This window comes from Cheilinus undulatus, linkage group 5 (genome assembly GCF_018320785.1).
Source record: "Cheilinus undulatus linkage group 5, ASM1832078v1, whole genome shotgun sequence".
Taxonomy (NCBI): Eukaryota; Metazoa; Chordata; class Actinopteri; order Labriformes; family Labridae; genus Cheilinus; species Cheilinus undulatus.
In genome coordinates this window covers 29,613,653-29,630,759 of record NC_054869.1, presented here as the reverse complement: position 1 = coordinate 29,630,759, position 17,107 = coordinate 29,613,653, and the positions used below count along the sequence as shown (strand labels likewise).

The 17,107-nt window shown below is 38.0% G+C and overlaps 1 protein-coding gene across 3 annotated transcripts; it reads right to left on the bottom strand.

Annotated features, from left to right (window-relative positions):
• Positions 1-2,629: 2,629 nt before the first annotated feature.
• LOC121509986 (coiled-coil domain-containing protein 158-like) lies at positions 2,630-17,082 on the bottom strand. 3 transcript variants are annotated; one of them, XR_005991910.1, is made up of 24 exons: positions 16,674-17,082; positions 16,494-16,551; positions 14,597-14,745; positions 14,174-14,361; positions 13,957-14,066; positions 13,563-13,875; positions 12,889-12,938; positions 12,474-12,584; positions 12,251-12,332; positions 11,846-11,965; positions 9,883-10,098; positions 9,551-9,787; positions 9,246-9,414; positions 8,615-8,767; positions 8,167-8,279; positions 7,793-7,951; positions 7,006-7,098; positions 6,696-6,803; positions 6,151-6,305; positions 5,861-5,923; positions 5,590-5,657; positions 5,241-5,403; positions 3,832-3,902; positions 2,630-2,720 (listed from the first exon to the last, which is right to left on the bottom strand). XR_005991910.1 is itself a non-coding variant. In XM_041787832.1 (23 exons), exons 1-22 carry the CDS (start codon positions 16,798-16,800, stop codon positions 5,282-5,284), a joined length of 2,964 nt encoding a protein of 987 aa, XP_041643766.1. In that variant the 5' UTR covers positions 16,801-17,082; the 3' UTR covers positions 3,784-3,902; positions 5,241-5,281. The 3 variants fall into 3 exon arrangements, 1 of the variants encoding a protein (XP_041643766.1); XR_005991909.1 differs by having other exon boundaries at positions 6,151-6,302; XM_041787832.1 differs by lacking the exon at positions 2,630-2,720 and having other exon boundaries at positions 3,784-3,902.
• Between the last annotated feature and the right edge of the window lie 25 nt (positions 17,083-17,107).

The following is a 17,107-nucleotide window of genomic DNA, read 5'->3' as shown; positions in this document are numbered from 1 at the left end:
GAGGTCTTAAACAAAGATAAATTATGCACGAGAATGCCCTCCTATCTGGTTCCAAGTTATGAGACAGCACATCAAAGAATCCTGAATTATCACCAGGCCCTCACTGGAGAGTATAAATTGTCATCTGTGTTTTGGTCAGAGATATGAAACAATGAGTTATCTTCACAAAGCGCAGGCTGAGTGTCCAACTGGCAAAACATAAAGGAGGATATAAAAAGATGATACGAGGCCCAACGGGCATGGGGTTTAAATAGAGACACACTTCCTGAGTTAACAGTAAAGCCTCTCAGCCAGAGCAAGGTTTAGTTGTTCTTTAAATACTTGTTTTATTATTCATACTGTCAGTTTGAAATTTCCAACCATGCACAATATCAGCTCACAAACACAATCTTTAAGTCAGTGTGCATTTGAAATCACTGTACTGATTATATGATTAAGGCTGTAACTGTTGGGCAAAGTATCAATAACACAGGGACCTTTTGTGACCTTATTTGTGGCTGGTAGACTCTTGGTAATCTATAAATCCACAGGTCAAATAGTACCTACTCAACTTGTAGTTCACACTAAACCAGTGGTGGAAGTTATATTTACTCCAGGCCTCTGGTTTTATTGCATTTTCAGACTTAAATGATATATGATCATAAAAATTGGGTGTTTTGTAAATTTTTTAGATAAGTAATTATTGTGTGATTGAAAACTTCTGATTGGAACCAATTGTTAGAGATGTAACTGAAATAATCAATTCCACAATGAATGGTTTGATGGCATTTTGTGCCCTCAATTTTGCCTGGAAGGCAGCAGCTGTCTAGAAGGCATCCCACCCTCCAACCGCCTTCCAATCAGGTGATATCATGAACTTAACCTCTCATCCAATAACCAGTCATCGTATAAAGCAAGTGTGCTTCACTACATAATTAAACTAACCTGCTTGCTAGCTTCTGTATTAGCTACAGACTACAGACATAGTAGGGACATATTAATGTTTCCCAGGCTGCTTATACTGCTTCCTGCCAGGTGGCTTGGTTGTGGATGACTGTAAGGGAGCTGGGCAGAGTTTTTGCCTTCCAGGCTGCCCATGTGTACTGGCTACCTGCCTGGCAGCCCATTGGCTGTGGATAACTGTAAGGCAGATAGGCATAGTTAGCGCTTTCCTTCCAGACAACACATATACTAACTACCTGCTAGGCAGCCCCTTGGCCCCTGTCAGTTATCCATAACCAACAGGCTGCCTGGGAAGGTAGTTCATACACATTGGCAGCCTGAAAGGCAAAAACTATGCCTAGCTACCTTACTGCCATCCACGCCCAACAAGGTAAATGGCAGGTAGCTAGAATGAGCAGACTGGAGGACATTAAAATGTCCCTAACATGCCTTTAGCTGCCTTGAGGTAAGTTACTACAAATCCTAGAAGGCATCTAGAAGCCTACCAAATAAATAAGCTTTTCCTAATTTACTAAGGAGATTCAACTAGGTTTGTTTCAAATGATCATTGACAAGTCTCTCAAGCAAGGCCAGACAATATGTGTATTTCTTTGTTTCTTGAAAACAACGTTTAGTTTAGTTTTGAACAGTCAGTATTTAAAATGGCAAGTTTTGGTTGTTTTCTGTGACATGATAAACATTTCACAGATGGTAGTAGGTTTTTAAAACAGTAAGATCTATCACAAGCCATTGAATTGAACTGAATCAAATAGCCATTTCTGAAATACTAACAGATATTGTTGAGCGAAAGAATCAACATATTATATCATGATCAATCTTGAGTTACACCCAAATAATTACACTGTTATACCTTTTCCTCCAGTGAAGAAAACTCAACACTTCTTCTAACCTTTTAACTAACAGTTGCTTTAATTGTATCTAAATGGCTTAAACTGACCAGCCACAACCACTTCCTTTATAAGATTTGTATGTCTAAAATATTTTTTCTGTTTATTCTCAGGTACAAGGAGAAGCTGCAGACCAAGTATCTGAAACACCCAACAAACAAGATTTCCTTGGTCTCTGGTTTCATAACCACGAACCTTGACGACTTCGATGAATGCTTTTCAGTTTTATCAGAGGTCCAGAGAGGTTTCTCACCTGTTTTTTTCCATGGCACCCCAAACAAAAAAACTGGTCAGAAGCCTAGAAAAGGCATCTCCAAGGAGTACGCTTGCTTCTCAAAACAGATGATCCAAAAGCAGATACGCAGAGAATATGTTGCAGCACAGGAGGAAAAACTAATGCAGCATCCCCTAACAAAGTTCCCCCACTACAAGGATAACATGACCCCAGAGGCAAGAGCAGACTTATCTTTTTAGAATTCTCAGATGTTATTAATATTAACTGTTATATGTTTAATGTGAATGAAATTATATACTGTCTTTTTGATTGACTGAGCTCCTGTGAAGATCCAAAGACAAATTTCTCACATTGTTGGACAAAAAAGTTCATCTTGAATTGTGAGACAACAGCAGCTTACACTGGAAAGTTATAAACTGGCAAACACTTAAGCCTTTATTTATAATGAGTAGGCTGACAATTGAATGAGGCATGAAAGAAGCAGACTACGTATGACACTAAGTATTAATATAATTTAATCTAAATTTAAGTCCATTCTGTTCTGTCCAGTTATTTCATAAGGTGGCATCAATTTTGGACCCAGGCATGTTCGGAAATGACACCTCCGGACTTCCTACGCCTACAGGACACCATGTGGCAGAGGAAGATGAAGAAAACTGCAGAGAGCCAAGTGAAAAAGACCAATAAGGGACATCCTTGAATAGAATGCAAGAATGCTGGATTATAAGTATTGATATTATATAATACATATTGAATATAATGAAACCTGACATCCTCTACAATACCAAATAAGAGTAAAGCAGGCCTGATACAGACAAAACAAGTCTCAGACACCATAATATAAAAAAACGAATGGGAGTGTGTGAGAAAGGACAGGTTGTTGATAAGTTTAATGCTACAGCATCTGAGGACGCAGAAGAAGCAGTGTACCATGTATCCATTTTCTCCCCTGCACAAGCCTTCAAAGGAGGCTTATGTAGCTATTTTTCCCTAAAGAGCCAACACATCATAATGATGATACAAAAGCATTTGCAGGATAATGAAATCAGTGTGACTGAATCTGCAAGACTGAACAACAGTGGTCTTTAAGACTCTTTATTTCCAGCATTTCCTGTCCAGCAGTGATTACCAACAATCCTGTCACATCTCCAAACAGCACAAAGACTAAAGTTCACAAAAGTTAAGCTTTCAAAGAGAAGGGAGAAACATCAATTAGATTTACACTGGGAACTAAATCCTACAGCTTAAAAGAAAACCAACACAGATGAACCCCTTCAGGAGCGAGGCATCCTGTCCTAAGGAGCTGGACTTTGATATCCAACCAAGAGACACAATCAGGACTATCATCTGCCGTAAAACATCAGAACACTCTGTGTCCTTTTTACTTTTAACTAAGTTTGTTGACAGGATGATGATTTGAAACAGAAGAATTTAACAGTTGCAGTCAATGGTTGTATAATCACTACAAACTACAAACACATAAAGAGTAGACAAGTAGAGGGGGAATTTCAAAAGACCAAGGTATGAACTGTCTCTGTATGATGTCTGCATTAAAGGAACTGATGATTCAACTCAGTGCTTGAAAATGCCATCTAAGATAAGTGTAAGCTGCCAATAATGCCAGCAAAGGCATACATTCTTGACATTCCTCCTTATTTGTATAACAACAAGTATGTTTGTTTGTTTTTTTTTTAATAAATGAAAACTCAAAAACACTCCTTTAAAAAACAGACAAACTTTATTCTGAATAAATAATGCTCGATATACCTAGTACATCTGATTGTTATTTTCCTTGAAAACCTTTTGTTGTCAGTCTGATCAGGGAGCTTTGGAGCTTTCTGAAAGACAAAAAGGGTGCAGAGATCAGTTGATATCATTTAAACAATCATATGGAAACAAGTGTAACAGTTGCATCAGTGCATCATGCAGAATCTTCAAACTTGTTTGCAGCCTCATTTCTTTCAGGGAAAGTTGATGGAATAATAAAGATGAATCAATATAAACCACCTGTCTTTCTATTCCTGGAGTGCTAACAAGGGAGTGAATCTGTTATGATTTCTCTCTCAGTTAAATGGTGCAAGGCAATAATAATAATAATAATAATAATAATAATTATTATTATTATTATTATTATTAGTTATTATTAATATTGTTTCAATTATCATTATACATAATTATCACTACTATTATTTTCTAAATTATTATTATTATAACTACTGTATTCATATCTCATATCTTGTAGTGAACTTAAAAACAGCTAAAACTGCATTTCTATCATCACCTTTATATATGTTATTCATCTTTCTCTTCATTGCCATTGTTTTTGCTCATGCTAGTATTACATAACCTGGCATGCCAGATGGATTTGTTTCACACATCCATTTGGAAAACCACTCACAGACAGTGTTTGAGAAAGGGCTGAGCCAGTGAAAAAACAACTCAGAGGCTGATTGGATGAATGCTCTGTCCGTCACATCTTTACGGGACAATCGGAGCAACATAACACGCGCCCCTACCAAAGGAGTAAACTCCATAAAGAACTGCATAACACAAACCATTGCGACTGTAGACATGTCAGTACACAACTTTTGTGGTTTTTGAAAAGAAAACAACTCAGTGCTATTCTTTTTTCTTCTTTTAACAAAGAAATGTTGTCAAGCTGCTCTGATAAAACTGGCAGTACTGCCCCTCGATGCTGATTGGTCCTGTCACTTTCTAACCGGGCCAAAACGGTTCAGACGGGAGCTTTGCAAGATGGATATGCCAGTGAGAAACATGGAAACAGGCGTATCCATGTGCTTTGCAAGGTTAAGTATTACAGTATCAGTGCTTCATCTTTTGGTATCATACTTTCATCTATAATTGTTACTAAAACAGTTTGAATCCAAGAGCAATACAACTCCACAGCTATGATAAATGAATGCTGGTCTTCTTATAATAGGGTATAGTCTCTGTAATAATATTAATGATTACGCTGGTCTATTATAATAGGACACATCAGAGAGGGCGGTCTAGACCTGCGCTCCTTGTAAAGTGTCTTGAGATAACTTGGGTTATGAATTCGCGCTATTCAAACAGTGACTGACTGATGGTTGATTGAAGGTTGCTGATATATTCAAGCAAAAACCGCACAGTAGAAGCTGCGTATATATGATGTAAAAGGTTTAAAAACTTACAGATAAGAGGAGCCAGCCTCAGGTCAGTTGTGTCATATTGGTTACTGTTGGCTGTTTGGGTCAGAGGTCAGCAGAGAGTGGACGGGTGACTTGCGACCCAGTGAGAGGAGCTGTGGGGAGGAAATGTACCTTCCTGTGGTCGCTGGACTCAAAACAGCACAGCCTAGAGTCATAATGTTGATGTTAGAGAATCATACACAGACATTTGCAAAGATTCACATTTTGTTCTAACTGGTATTCTGTTTTACTTAATGTTACAGTAAGCTGTGATGATTTATGTCAGATAAACCCTTCCTTGATAAAACAAGAAACAGGAAGCCTAAAAAAGATTTAGGTTGTGAAAACTCACTCTTTGAATAGGTTTTGCTGTTCATCTTATTCCCATTCAGTTCAGCCGTCTTCAGGACATGTGACTCGCTGTGTTTAGACAGTATTTCTTTACAAGCACAAGCTATTACATGTCATTACATAGCACTTAGTGGAGTCTTGCATGTTGCATGAGAACTAAAGGGGTCACGTGGGAGGATGATGTGATCACCTCTCAGACATGCAAAGAGCAAGTCATGTTCAAAGACTCAAACAAAAACATTGGCGTGATTGGGTTTATGTTCTCTTCCTACCTGCTGCAGGTTTTTCTTCTCAGTCTTGAAGCAGCTTTTATTTCTTCTGCCTCATCAGTGCTGCTGTAAATGTTAGAAGATTGAAGCTACAGTTAAGGAATTAAAGGGTTGTCTGGCATTTTAATGAAATTTCTTGGCAACAGCATTACAAATTGCTCAGTGAATGAAACAAGTCAAGTATGGACTCCCTGCGGGGCTTCCTGCTCACTTAGAAGTGTCACATGAATTTCAGATGTGACCTAAGCTAGCCTCAGAACTGAGCTAATCCCTGTAGTGTGTGGGAAACATACAATATGGTTCTGCGCTCTCTCTCCGGTGCAGACCTCCTCCTGAAGATGCTGCCGGGGGCGGCGTTGTTTTCTGTGTGTGGTCTGTGGTTCTCTGAAATCACTCCTTGCAACTCTTTGGCTAGAGACCTGAACTCCTTGACAGAGCTCTTCTGCTGCTTGTGGGGGAGAAACATAGGTAGTGTCAAGGCATGCTGTGGTGATGTCAGTATTAAAAAAACTGGTCTGATTTGCCAGCATTGTAACAAAGACACCAGGACATGCAGAAAAAATGTTTTTGACAATAAGCAACAGGATCTTTTTTATGTTTAAGCTCTGAAAATATGAGACAAACTAAACAGCATGTTACTGCGGTAGTGAAATGATTAACAGTCAGGTTTCCCTCCTTGCCACAGGAATGTAATGATGAGCATGTTTTTGATATAAAGACCAAACAGATGTGCTGAGCTCAGGTCTTTGCAGCCAAACAAACAATGATTCACAAATGTGGTTTACGGGTTCAGGCTGTAGGAGAAAGACAAAAGCTATACGAAGAAGTGCTAACTTACAGTTATGTGAGTGCTGGAGGCGTGCTGGGAAGAGGGTGGAGCAGGGAGTGCTGATGAGGACGGGAAGTCCAGGTCAGGTGGAGCTGTTAAATTCTGACCTTGAAGTTCCTGCATTGGATATCAAAATTATTATTCTTCAACATTTGTGCTTGGCTCTTTTTAAAAGCAAGGTAACATAAAAAGTGTAATTAGAGGAAGGCAGATACATAACTTTCTAAAAGCATAGTAATAGTACATAAATTAAATAAGAGCAAATTTCTACATACAAAGTATGTTTTACAGTAACTCTTGGTGCATTATCAACTTCTACCTTTAAGTCCAGGGCATGCTTGAGTTTCAGACGGAAAAACTCTTGCTCCTGCAGTTGGATGAAGTCTTGACAATCTGCAAAGCTCTCTGACATCTTTGGGTAGATACAGAAAACACAAAACAATAATGCAGAGATGGAAAGAAGCAGAAAAGGCCTTTAAATTATTTCAACTTGATAAGTAAATTTAGATTCTTTATTTCTTACAGAGTGAGATAGAAACAATTTAGGGAGAAGTGATGATACATTTTGCAATGATACAACAGCAACTTTGAGGATGAAAAATGTTATTCCATCACATTAAACATTTTTTATAATTGGTTGTGGATCATGAGCTGTTAGCTTGTTTAAAATCATACCTAAAACTATACTCAAAACTGTTGACTTCTTGCTTGTAGACAGGAAAGTGGAGTAGAGTTGGTAACAGAGGAAAGAGAGTATGAGGAATGACATGCAGGAAAGGAGCCCCCTAAGCCAGATTTGAACCCCGGCTGCCTATATCAAGGGCAAAGGCCTCTGCTATGTGGTAGGTGCGGACATAACCTTTAATGGTGCCCCATTCATGACTGACACTTTGACCTCAAAGACCAATAGGACTGTGTGCTTTTAAATACAGTATATATGTGAGAACATATTCTAACTGTTTATTGCAAAATGTCTAGAACTCCTTTGTGTTGCCTCTTTTGATTTTAAACTATGTGTGCTTATCCCATCTTAATAAAGCCGTTCCATAGGCCACATAATCATTTGGTTATAATATAATAAGCTTTAAGGTGTAAATGACCCCTACCTTATGAAGGAGTGCCTCCAGCTGGCTGATCCGATCCCTGAGTTGTTTATCTTTAGAGCAAAGGGTCTCCAGCTCACTGCGAAGTTGTCTTTTCTCCTCCCTGATGAAGGATAGCTCCTGGAGCTGGTGCTGGTGCTGGAGGCTCTGTTGGTGTTTCTCCTAAATAGGATGTGTGACGGATGGTGTTGACAAGTGAGAAATATCGTCTCTCTGGACAGTCTTTGTTTTTTTTTATTTCTTTGCAAAAAAACCCTCATAATGCAACAGTTAATAGAAAAATAAAACAGTCAAAGCTTTAAGAGGGCTTAGAAATCAAAAACAGTTGAACACGCCTACTACAAAAGTGCAGGTTTTATTTCTAGAAATGTTTTCACCTGAAGCAGTTTCTCCATAGTCTCCTCCAAATGTTGGATTTTGCCCTGCAGAGAGTCAATCTGCTCTCTCCTGGCTGTGATCTTCTTCTGCATCTCCATGGCTACTTGGAGGCCTGCGTTGGAGACAAACCCACAAGCCAAAGAGAAGATGGACAGAAAGAGTGCAGGAAGGTGATCAGATGAAAGAGAACACTGTTCACAAAATAAAGAGAATTCATTCCAGAGCTTTAATCTTGGAAAAGCCTGATCATATTACTAACATATTGTTGCACAGATTATATCTTTCAGGCTGGAATGCAGCAGAGGAGGATCATTTTTTATGGTATTTTGAAAGTAAATCAGAGTAATCTGTTCCCTTGATCACAAATTGTATGCAAACAAGAGGAATTCCCCCAGATGTGTCTTTGTACATGAAATCTTTTAATCAAATCCTTCTCATAGATCTAACCATGCCCATCAGCTCCTTCCAGGGTCCTCAGGGTGCTTTTGACTTGGTCCAACTCATTATGGGTGTTCTTCAGCTGACTCTGAAGCTTCAGCACCACACCCCCCTGCTCCTTGCTCTTACAGATGTGGAGATGTTGCAGCTGCTGGTGCTTCTCTGAAATCATGCCATAAAAAACACTTATATATTACAACCTGTGGCAAGAAACACACACTTCTACACACATACACACACTACAATAGAGGGCTTGGCTGACTGTGAAAACATACCAAACATGGCTCTTTGTTTATTTAACTCAGCAGGACAAAAAGATCATTTGATTTGGCTGTAAACCGTGAGAGCTGAACTCTTTCTAGAAACAGCCCTGTGTCTTCCCTGGTGAATAAAAGGGCCTGATTGCACTACTTTGTTCAAAGTCTGTATGTACCGTAATCAATTTAATTTTTTGACACCTTCTTAGATGCAGTATGTTCAAATCTGGTTAAATATTAAGAGCTCATATTTGTTAGATGTTAGTTCAACATGAGATGAAAACAAAGCAGTTCATCCATTCATTTATTCATCACTAAATGAGATCAATGCTGTATGTGTGGTGGATACTGGTGTCTAGGGTGGTGGGTAATGTTCAACTCACCGGTGAGAGTGAGAAACTTCACGCGCTGTACCTCCAGTTGGGAGGTGACCTGTTGTTTCTTCATAGTTTCCTCTTGAACTCGCTGACTCTGTTCAGCCACAGAGGCCTGTAGCTGCTGTTTCTTCTGCTCTGCAGCAGACAGCTCTGACTTTCTCTGCTCTAACTCAGCCTAAACAGTGTATACAAAACAAAAAGGAAACAAAACAACAAGAAAAGGCAGTTGATTCAAACAAAGCTTATAAGGTGTGACAATGTACTTCAAAGATTTGACCATGCTTCAGTGATTTTTCTGCCATATTTCTTACCCTGAGCTGCTGAACCTCCTGCTTTTGCTGGTTAAGCTGGTTGCTGATGAGGCTGTTCTCCTGGTGAAGGTTGTCGATGGTGTGGCTGTGCTGTACTGCCATCTGAATGCTGCTCTCCATTTGCAGCCTCAGAACACCCATCATCCTCTCTCGATCATCAAGCTGAAGCCTCAGGGTCTCTCCCTGTGCTTGTAGGATCTGGCACTGTTGCTCAGCCTCCTCCAGCCTGCCATAGAGCTGGAAAAATCCATCAATTTCAATGAATAATGAAAAACTGACGGGGAGTTTCTGATCACTCGTACACCATATGATATCATTTTGTGGTTTATTACCTGTTTGGCATTTTGCTGCCTAAGGTAGAGTTCTTTGGTTTTCTCCTCCAAGAGTTCCTGGGATTTCCTCCCCTCCTGGGCCCTCTGCTCCAGCAGGGCCTCCAGGCAGGTTCTCTCCTCCTCATCTCTGCAAAGCTGCATCTTGGCTGCCTCCAGCTGTCCTCTCAGGACCTTTACCTCCTCCTGGAGCTCACACCGCTGCTTCTCATCACACCTCTAGAGGATAGAGCAGGACGCTCAGAGGGCTGATTATATTTACATGAACAAACGAATAATAAACTTTCAGCAGGATGAAGAAATATAATCTCATGAGTAAGAAACTTGCCCTGTATTTTATCCTCTGTTATTCTTGGATGGTTGGCATGCTCTGGGTTAAAGTAAATCCTTCAGAAGAATAACACCTGGTCCTATACACTCACATGAAAACTAAGAAAGTGTTGTAATCAAAACAATGGTAAAATTCCACTGAAGGGAAAATGAGCAACAGGCTTTAAAATAAAAAAATCAACCACTTTAAAGTTATAATTTAAAAAGAAAAGAAAAAAAGATTTTGTTAAGTTATTAGAAATGTGAAGATCCCTATTTACATGCAGTGGCAACAGGGTACAATACGTTTAGCCCTTTGGGTCACTAAGTGAAGAAAACAAAGTTTGTACATTCAGTCACACTTTTTCGAAGGCTGCATCAGGTTTACTGGGTGTGTTATTAGTGTGCAGACTAGTCATAGGCGTTATCTAAAAAAAAGAGGTGTAAATCTGAAGTTTCATCATACAAAAATGTTATATTAATTCTTCTGATAAAGATGCAATTTGGATTTCACAAACTATGTAAAAGTGCGATGTGTGTCAGCCTGCATACTTGTTTAAGGCTTTGTAGAAAAAAAAAATGTAAATCAGAGGTCTCATCCTTCAAAGATATGATATTTATTCTTCTGAAAGAGATACACTGTCGGATTTTACAGAGTCTGTGATATTACTTTGACCGGATTTAAAAGATGATGGTAGTGGCCAAATTTCCTGCCAAATTAGGGTGCAGTGGTAAGAAATCTTCCGCCTACACTAGGTATTTATCTTAAAACATATTTAATTTTAAAACATAGATCACAGGATATTCAGTTATTAACATCATTATTATTATCAGTCATAACAATGCTTAAATGATGGAAAAAGTAAGCCATCCTCTTTACTTTTTGGTTCACTTACCCGCTTATAAACCAAAAGTTTAAGGTCTACACTGTAGATAAGAGCACTTGTCCCGGTAATAGTTCATTAAGTCTAATGGAGTGCAAAGATGTTTAACCACTCTAAACCAAAAAGGATGAAGTGAACTTAATGTTCATCCTGGAGTTGGACAATGACGAACACACATGACGCATAATGGGCAAAATGTAGTTTGTCAAGTGTCATATTTTTGGCTTCAAAATACATCATAATATTGTAGCCCTTCTTATCAGATGTCCCCTCTGAGCATAACTGAAGCCGACTAGCACTGTGGTCAGTGTCAGTAAACCAGAGGAAGAAACTAGTCTCTACCTATATCTTGACATCCTCTTTCACTCTTCCCACCAGTGTTGTAACCTGTTTAACCACCAAATTACACACCACTCATTCCTTTTCCCACATCATAATAGGGTCACCAAATCTTAAGCATTAACTGAATTAGAGTATTTAAGGTACCCCCAAAAAAGCTGGGTTTCCACCAAGCAGTCTAGTTTAGTTTGGTTAGCTGTGGTACTCCATTATTTGTGTTTCACCATCAAAAGTTGGGAAAGGTATCAAAATAACTGATCTGTGACAACCTGCTTTTATGGCAACCTTCTGTTGGAGTACAAGATGTCCCTATTTGACCCTAAAGGTTAAGCTGCAAAAAAAAATGTGGACAAACTGTGCTGAACCAAACCAGAACACTTAGTGAAAAAACACCACAACAGAAAAGCATACAAAAAATGTTCTTGATGTGGCACCTTGAGTTGATGCAGTTGAGACTGAAGCTCCTCTGTCTGTCGTACAGATTGCTCTCTCTCTCTCTGGGCATCCACCAGCTGGGACTGAGCCTCACTGAGCTGCTTCTCTAGACAACAAACCTATAAAGGCCGCAAATCAAAACACAGCCATAAAAAATCAGCTATCATCCTTACAATGGTATTATCAAAAAGCAATTTCATCAGCATTGATTGTTCACATCCATAATCTTAGTTAGAATTAAAGAAATCCTGGTATGCTCAATGTGGCTGATTTGTTGACACTTTGGCACTTTTGACACTTTCTTTACTGTACTTCATTGTCATTGCATATTTCTACTCAGTGAAACGTAGTTCAGCAACATTCACCAACTTAGCAGAATAATGTTACAGTACATCCTTCCTCACCTGATCTTTGTAGCTGCCAAGGGTTGACTCAAGTTCACTGAGCTGACACTGGTGCAGGGATACCTGTCTCTCTGCAAGTTTCCTGGGCAAAGAGATTATAAATAAATGTAATATATATTCTTTTTTTTTTCAGAAATTTAATATTGCCTGGTTAATTTAGCCTATGAAATAAAAAACACTATCAGATACAAGTGGCATAAAATAGGTTTGAAGAAAGACTTACTTGAGCAGCTCCAACTTGGCACTGAGGTTGATGCTGTTGTTTTTTGATGAGTAAAGTTTGTCAGTCAACAGCGCCATCTCCTGACAAACACATGCAATCAGGTCTTCAAATCTGAGGAGTAGAGTGAGGGAATGCTTAATAACACTGCTATACTTTTTTGAATTAGGCATTTTTTTCAACCTATTAAAAACATTGTAGTGTTGCATAGCATATGATAGCTTAAATGGGCAAACTTAAAGAAAAGATTGAACCACACGTGTTTTAATTTACATAAAAGCCAATTTTCACCTCCCCATCTTTTTTCATTGATGAACCCAATCACTAAATAATACAATATAAAAAGTGATTTACTAAAACACTGATTAAACAGTATCTTACATTAAAATACATAGTTATCAGAATAGTTGCTGATTACCTTTCTTTTTTGTTTATTACTCCACTGCTTTCTTCACTCCCGTGCTGTTCCTGTGACCACCATGAAACAGAGAAAAGTCACATATAACAGAAGAAAAGGTGTAAGTCTAATTCACAACAAGGGCTAGGCAATTAATCACAAATTAGATTAAACCTCAGTATGGCCTGCTGCAGTTTACAAACTGCAGAAGTTAGAATATTTATTTAACCTAAATATGTTAACATATCAGTTCAATATTTTTTTTTGCAGCAGCAGCAGCAGCAGCAGCAGAGATTGTATGCACATTACGCAAACATGCAAGTGTCTTTTTTGAGAATAGTTCACACAAAACACATTTCCTCTTTTATGAATGTTTTTCCAAAACTAAAAAAAAGATAGACAAAATGATCATCCCCTTCAATACAGCAGTTGCTATAATTTTCAATATGAGCCAAAATAATCACAAAACAATACTTTTTAAAATTCTACTGCCCTAGTTAATTCAATCTGATATTATGTAGGTTATAATAAAGAATGATTTATGTTGCATTTGTTGAAAAATACACAAGATGAAGAACCTAAAAAATTATCCCATATTAAACCGCAATCACAGTATTGGGAAATAAAACTGCAATCAGATTATTTTCGCAAATCGTTCAGCCCTATTTACGACTAATGTAATGCTTTGTGCTTACCAAAAAAGGTTCATGTAGCTTGTTTGTCTCTTCTTTCAAATCATTTGTAAGATGTGCTGGGTGTCTTGAACCAGGCATGGTGAATTTAGTACTGGTGACAACATTGTCTCCACAGTGTTTCTCCTGAGATAATACTGCATTGCACATCTCTTTTAGATTTCTTTCTAAACTGTCTACTTTTCTGTTAAGCGCCAACGTTTCTTGCTCTGTCTCCTGCAGCTTCTGGTCCCCAGCCTTTTTGATGTTTTGGAGCTCCTCCAACATGCACAGCATCTTTTCCATCTGAACAACATGTGTCCTCGAATCCTTCAATCTAATGGAATAAAAATATCTGTGGGTCATAGTGATTTGAGACACTTTTTGAACCCCAAATAAATTTTATCAAAGTGTTCACCTAAGGTCAGAAAGGACATCCTTCTCCATGTGGACCTTATGCAACTCAGTCTGCAAATTCATGAAGGCTTCATCCATAGTGAGTGTCTCTTGTTGGGGTTGAGCAGGAGTCTGTATTGAACAGTGAAAATGAATACATTACAAAGAAGGAATTTAGAATACAGCTGTTCAAACACTACAGCACCAGTGAGATTTATGCCAAAAATAAAAGTACGAACCTCTCTGAGATGCAAGTCAGACAGCTTTTGCAGACAACCATCCATTACATTTTCAAACACCTCTTCTTTAGGAGAACAGTTATCTTTTGGGGCCCCCATTTGGTTAAAACTATCTAGGTCATAGACTGGGGGCTGAGTAACTACATGTTGTTGGGTTTGAAGAACAGAGGAGTCCTCAGGGGAGCCATCTGTAAAAAGAAGACATCGGCACAAGATGTAAATTTTCAGGGTAAATTATTAGAAAAACATGCCTTTGTGCTTACACATTGTGATATTTAGTTCAATATAACCTCTTGATTACTGAGGTGCATAAAAAGCAAAATGATCAGCAATTAGTTGGCACAACATTATTTCTCTATCTTTGTTGTTACTAATATGTTACTATCAAATAAACAAAATGTGAATAGAAGCTGCTTGACTCACAGAAATTAAAGCTGTGGTTGTTGCAGCTTTGTCCTGGTGAGCTGTGGATACTATACGTGCGGCCAAACTTCTGCAAAGCAAGCTTGGTTGCATGTTCCACCTCTTCCTGGAGCCTCTGGGTTTCTTTGGTGCGACTATCAAGCTCTGCACTGTTAAAATAATAATAATGATAATTTAAAAAAACTCTAGGAGAGTACAGCAGTATTCTTAGTGTTGCTGCAACACAGTGGAAATGCCTGCCTTAGAATGTTAAATAGATTAAAAGCAGAGGGGGCAAATAGTTCAGGTCAGGGTTCACAGGAATAACTTGGAAGATGACAGGCTATATATGAAACTTTGCTTTTAATAATGTGTTATAAGCAGGCATTTCTGAAATATTTTTAGTTAGTTTGCAACCATGTAATTTTTGTTTAACATAACCTTAGCCTAAGGAAGCAAAATGCGTGTATTTAGTATGATGTTAACATTTTTTTTACTTATTTTAATTTAGCACATATGAAGTGATGTCATTGGAATGGCAGCACATAAATATGCAAATGCACAAGATGCATCATATTAAGTTTCAGGTGAGAAATATGACTGTATAACATATGAAAGTTATACAGTAGATATTTATTCTTTACAGCTGCATAGTAAGGCCAGTTCTGTTCTCCATGACTATGCTCATCCTTTAAATCCAGAGTTTCAACACTTTTTTACCTGCAGCTATAGCACTTCTCAACAAAACTAGCACAAGATGATATACCTCAACTTTAATGGAATATGTATTATTTTAGGGAGTCTTCAAAAGCACTTTGGTACTTTCTAAAAGTATTGTTTACAAATGGGTGTCTTTAAAAGCACTATATCATGACCTGTTTTTAATCATCAGTGTTTGTTTTTAACATTTTTATGGTAGTTTTTTTTTTTTTATTAATTTTGTCTGGAATTGTGAATCAGTGTTGTTATTTTTTGTTTTTGTCTCTGGGATGCTGAACTCCAGTCTGCACAACAAATTTATCTTTTGGGTACTAATAAATTACCCTGAAATCTTAAAAGAAAAGATAAAACATGGAAAAATAGAACAACTGAATGAATATGATTTTAGTATATACATTACAGGTCTGTCTAAAGGGGGACGAGCGAGTTGAGATTTTCTTTCTTTTTCAATCATAATTTAATACCACCTAAAAATGAAATTGTCTTTTAATTACTTTCCAGCCACCGACAATGATGGTTCTCAGCTTACCGTTTAAGTACTAGATTGCTATCTTGTAGATTCATTTGAAAATCATTTTAATGTGGTACTAGGCTGAAGAATCAAAGAAAACAACAGTGGTCCTCAACTGGTGGGCTGGGACCCTTGTGAAAGAGATCTCAATCTCAGTGGGTTTTATCTGGTTAAATAAAAAAAATAAATAAAAAGTAGTTTGTGGATGTGTTTGAGGAAAAAATTTGAGGCAGAAAGTCTATGATGTATAGAAGCCAACAACAGAAATACCTCCATACATTTGACCTTATTCCATTTTCTGTGATAATGAATAAGTATTGGTCTTTATCTTATGATTTAATATTATTCATATATTTATCTTGGAGTAACAAAGCTGATTTTCCTATAATACTGTGTTCATTTCTCAAGATCTCTCCATAACAGCTAAAGATTTCATTTTATCATGAAAAATGGATTAGAATAATATGTATGCATGAATTTCCTCTCAGGCTTCTGTAATGATATTTTTTGAGGTGTGTGTTTTGTCTTGTCTCTTTGGTCCAGGTCCAGGTAAACAGACAAATTTTTCAGAAGAATAATCTGAGTGATTAAAATTTCCATAATTTTAGGTCGACATTTCTCTTCAAGGAGATGGTAGTGGGTCTCAAGGTTAAACCAGCTGAGAATCACTGATTTGAACTGCTCCACCTCAATTCATCCAGAGTCAGGCTGTTGAATTTCTGCTGAAGACAGGCGTCATGGGTCTCTGTTAAGACAATGAACAATAATTGAAGCTGAAGAACACAATAAAGCTAAATTATGCTACTGCTTTGGAAGTTGAGAGAGTGAACAGTTTTTTTCCCTATTTTACAGACGACAGTTACTTACCAGTTATTCCTGCTGCTGCTTGAGTTGGCTTTGAATGGCTCGACGGAGATACAGCTTGTAAAACGCGAGCGCCACTGTTTAAAAGCCCCAAATGTTGGGGCAAGAAGGACTGAAATACCGAAGACATATCTGCTCATATTATTGACCAAACTACCGTTATAACTGGGTTAAAACTCACAGAAGCTAACATTAGCAGCTAGCTGGTAAACAGTTGATTTACGTCGTTTCATCACCATGGAAACAGCCTCAGTTGCTAATTACTGGTGAGACGTATGTACAGTCAGTAATTTTTAAACGAAGGTTCACATAGATAAAACTGCCTGGACGAGTTCAAGTTAATTTTTGGTATATTTTTAAGTAAAGCCGACAACTTAATGATTGCAAAAATAACGTTAGCGCCGACACTTTGAAATCTATCAACATCCGCTTTTGTG

Coding starts and splice junctions, on each gene's coding strand:
- LOC121509986 (XM_041787832.1), bottom strand. CDS start 16,800: ATGTCTTCGGTATTTCAGTCCTTCTTGCCCCAACATTTGGGGCTTTTA. Junction 14,362..14,596: donor CAACCACAGCTTTAATTTCT/GTGAGTCAAGCA, acceptor TTCTTTTTACAG/ATGGCTCCCCTGAGGACTCC. Junction 5,658..5,860: donor AGAAGAAAAACCTGCAGCAG/GTAGGAAGAGAA, acceptor GTCTAAACACAG/CGAGTCACATGTCCTGAAGA.